This window comes from Sardina pilchardus, chromosome 12, assembly GCF_963854185.1.
Source record: "Sardina pilchardus chromosome 12, fSarPil1.1, whole genome shotgun sequence".
NCBI lineage: Eukaryota > Metazoa > Chordata > Actinopteri > Clupeiformes > Clupeidae > Sardina > Sardina pilchardus.
The window spans coordinates 12,894,049-12,898,527 of NC_085005.1; the positions used below are offsets into that span (position 1 = coordinate 12,894,049).

Sequence of the window (4,479 nt, forward strand, 5' to 3'; positions counted from 1 at the left end):
TTACACAATGCAAATAAAGTTGAATCCGATCTAATCTAATCTTTCATAAGCACTTCCCATAATCACAAATCTTATCTTCTCAGTCAGTCTCATCGGGGCCTAACTGTGTCACTGACTCAGGGCTGGTTGGCTTTCCCTCCCCTTCCCATCCGTTGATACAACACTTCTGTCACTCTCTTTCTATTGTCTCATTGTCTCTTTGTCTCCTGTCTGTACCGCTTTCAATCCCTCTCTCCCTCTTTCCTCTTCCTCTCTCTGACCTTGTAGAGACTGCTGAGGCGGTGTTGTGTGTTAATGACGAGGTGTCGTCCCTCTATTTCTATCCATCTATCCCTCTCTCTGTCTCTGACATGGTAGAGGCGGTTGAGGTAGTGTTTTGTATGGATGAGGAAGGGTTTACTGCCTCTCCTTGGAGAGAGAGAGAGAGAGATGCCGCACACTCCGAGTTATAAGTCCGTTTTTTTTTTTAAATAAAGCGGTAACGTTTCGGCCTTTGGCCTTCTTCAGATTGCATACTTTTAATGCATACTCATAATTGACTGCCTCTCCTTCCCTCCATCTCTCTCTCCTTCTCTTACTTTCACGTTCCACCTCTCTCGTCTTTCACCCTCTCCCTCTCTCTCTCCCCTTGCTCACGCCCTTCTCTCTCGCTCCCTCCCTCTCTCTTCCCCTGTTCTCCCTCTTTCTCTCTCTGACCTGGTAGAGGCTGTTGAGGTAGTGTTTTGTATGGATGAGGAAGGGTTGACTGTCCCTGCCTCCCTCCCCCTCTCACGTTCCATCTCTCTCATCTTTCCCCCTCTCCCTCTCTCTCTCTCTCCCTTTGTTCCCCCCTTTCTCTGCCTCCCTCTCTCTCTCCCTTTGTTCCCCCCTTTCCCTCCCGCTCCCTCTCTCTCTCTCTGACCTGGTAGAGGCTGGCGAGGTGGTGTTTGGTCTTGATGAGGAAGGGCTGGTTAACTCCGGGGTGATCCACGTCATGCGCTGCGGCCGCCATCAGAGCCAGGAACACGTCCAGAGGGGTCAGGAGCTCCGCCAACTACACACACACACACACACACACACACACACACACACAACCACACACACGCACACACACACGCACAGTTGCACACACACAACCACACACACACACACAGACACACACACACGCACACAGGGACACACAAAACACACACACACACACCCACACACACAAAGAGAATCAGGCATGTGATTGGCTGCAGAGATATACCGGTCTTGGGGTCAGATGGTCGAGCACACAGCAGACTCATCAGTGGAGTTCAAGTGTGGGTCAGTAACCCACAACACACTGTTCTACTCCAGCGATCCAGCCACACACACACACACACACACACACACACACACACACACACACACACACACACACACACACACACACACACACACACACACACACACACACACACACACACACACAGGCTCTATTTGTTATCCCATGCTAACACATCGACTGGGGGAAAAGTTGTTTGGGGGACTGCGCGTCCTTCAGCTGAAGGCTCAGACCTTGTTTGTGTTACAGTGAGATAAAAAAGACACAGGAAGACAGAGAAGAGGAGAGAAAGACCAACATGAGAGATGGAGATTGAAATTGGAAGGAGAGGGAGGGAGATAAAGAATGAGAGAGTGGGAGAGAGTGTGGCAAAGGAAGACTGAGAGAAGAAGGGGTAAGTCACATAAAATAGAAAGAAAGACACATAGATAGATATCTATAAAGAAAGAGCGGGACATTGAGGGGGAAAGAAAAAGGTAGAGAGAGAGATTGGAGAAAAAGGTAGAGACAGAAAGAAATGAACATGGAGAAGAGAGAGAGTGATTGGGGGAAAAGACAAGTGCTTGCATTTACTTACCTTTGGCTCTTTCAGGTAGCAGTACATAGCCTGAGTCACATCGGCAGCATGCACAGCATTGTGATAGGGATTCTGGGTATGGTAGTCTTCTTGCACCATGCCTGTGTTGGAACATCATTGCACATTAGTACCCCTTTTATTTAGCGCCACTGTTCCCCAGCATTCACAGCACTGTGATAGGGATTCTGGGTATGGTAGTGTTTTGGCACCACCCCCGTGTTGTAACAGTATTACATATTAGCACCTCTTTGGCACCACAGTTCACTTGTGAACAACTCAGGGACACATCCTTCACATCACAGCAGACTGATGATTTTGTTCTCTCTCTCTCTCTCTCTCTCTCTCTCTCTCTCTCTCTCTCTCTCTCTCTCTCTCTCTCTCTCTGGGTGTGTGTGTGTGTGCGTGTGTGTGTGAGACAGAGTGAGTGTGTGATTGTGTTGTGAATTTACCCAGAAATCGGTGCAACTTGACCATGTCTAACTGGAAGTGTTGAATGAGCCCGTACACATTGAAGAGGTGGCACATAAGCGTGACCAGGCTGTTTCCTGCAAAACACACGCACACGTACAGACACACACACACACACACACACACACACACACACACACGTTTGCAAGTATGCACATACACACCGCACGACACCACACGATACAACATACACACAGACACATAAAGAAACAATTTTATTTAATTTAAAATTTAATTTTATTTCATTATGCACATAACCACCGGGAAATTCAAAGCCTTCAAATCCATGAAATCAGTAGTTCTCAACCTTGGGGTTGCGAGCTAATTTCATTCTACATCTAATTGAAAAGCACAGCAGCAAAGCTAAAGTGTGTGTGTGTGCGTTGTGAACATCAATCTGATTATTCTTAGCCCAAAAAAGGTTGAGAACCACTGGATTAAATGACAACAAGTGATATATTACCATTGGTAAGTCGATCGAACAGGAAAATATCAAAGTTCCATGTTCCAACCTTTGACAGCATATGCTGTGAAAAAGAGAATACAAGATTTAAGTTCAAAATAAAAATTTATGGCACTCGTTCAGCTTGTGCATATGTTTGTACTGTCCATGTGCCAGGAGTGTTTATGTGTGTGGGTGCGTGTTTGTGTCCCTCTGTTTAATGTGTGTGTGAGTAGACTCACCATGGCCTGTCTGTGCATGGTAGTCATGGTGCAGGTAGGTGTGTGTGTGTGTGTGTGTGTGTGTGTGTGTGTGTGTGTGTATGTCAGTGTGTGAGTGTAAGTGTGTAAGTGTATGTAAGTGTTTATGTGTATTGTGTGTTTGTGTATGTGTGTGTGTGTATACACTGTATGTGTGTTTGAGTGTGTGTGTGTGTGTGTGTGTGTGTGTGTGTGTGTGTGTAGACTCACCCCAGCCTGTGCATGGTAGTCGTCGTCCAGCAGGTGCAGGGAGGTGTGTGGGGAGAGGCCGGTGAGCAGGCGGGAGGCGTGGCAGTACCTCTGGAAGCTCAGCAGCCGCTTCAGCTTACGCCTGCTGCCTGTCTCTCCCTGCTGGGCAGTGTCTGCACACACACACACACACACACACACACACACACACACACACACACACACACACACGCGCGCACACACACACACACACACACACACACACACACACACACACACACACACACACAGTTGTTTACACCCCTGATCCCCAAAACCACACAGATAAACACACACATACCAAAATACAACCACAACCACACACACACACAGACACACACACCCATACACCCACCCCCACACACACACACCAAAACACAACCACATACACACACACATTCCAGCCATAGTGTCTTTAACACCTCCATTTGTGAGCTTTACTCACTAGTTCAAAGCTTTTCAATCTTTAACTCGTGCTTGAACTGCTTACTCATAGACCTCGTTTACGTTTGTCTTTAAAATGTGTTGTGGGTGATCTGATCACAAGTAGTCATCTGATGATCATTCGGTGGTCCAATACAAGTGTACACAATCACCAAGACACCATGTTATTCGGTCACTCAAACCACTTGTTGAGTCTGAGATGCATTTGACCGTGTATCTTTGTAGTGTAAATGCTAATGTTTTCTGATGCGTTCTGAACAATGGGAGGTCTAATGACTGTGACGTTGGCAGTAACATAATCTAAACACTTGTTTACAAGTGTAAACAGCGATGTGTCTTGGCTGACCACTTGCGATTGGATCACCCAAGACGCATTCTAAACAGAAATGTAAACAGGCCCATAGTGCAAACTACAATCACATACCTCTAGGCCTAACACACTCTTACTGTATATATCTTGCCTGAAGTCATTGCAAGTTGTTGACGACCAAGATGGGGATAACTGGTGCAAAAAAATAAGATGTTCTAGATTGTTCTATGACCCTGTGATATACTGATATAATAACACTGATGTCTAATAGAGGAGAGACTGAGTAATCTAACACAAACACAGAGACACACACACACACTTACACACAAACAAACACACACACACACACACACACACACACACACACACACACACACACACACACACACACACACATAGTGACTTACTGTTCAACAAGCGCAGGTCTATGAGCGGGTAGGAGCCTCTGCGCTCAGACAGAAT

The 4,479-nt window shown here is 46.4% G+C and overlaps 1 protein-coding gene across 1 annotated transcript in view; it reads right to left on the minus strand.

Annotated features, from left to right (window-relative positions):
* LOC134098566 (cAMP-specific 3',5'-cyclic phosphodiesterase 7B-like) overlaps window positions 1–4,479 on the minus strand; it is a gene marked incomplete in the record, with an annotated part of 22,761 nt that overhangs the window by 8,145 nt on the left and 10,137 nt on the right. Inside the window, 6 exon segments of the mRNA XM_062551644.1 lie at window positions 902–1,033; window positions 1,866–1,966; window positions 2,315–2,410; window positions 2,797–2,860; window positions 3,246–3,397; window positions 4,425–4,479. Coding sequence (XP_062407628.1) covers window positions 902–1,033; window positions 1,866–1,966; window positions 2,315–2,410; window positions 2,797–2,860; window positions 3,246–3,397; window positions 4,425–4,479 — 600 coding nt within the window.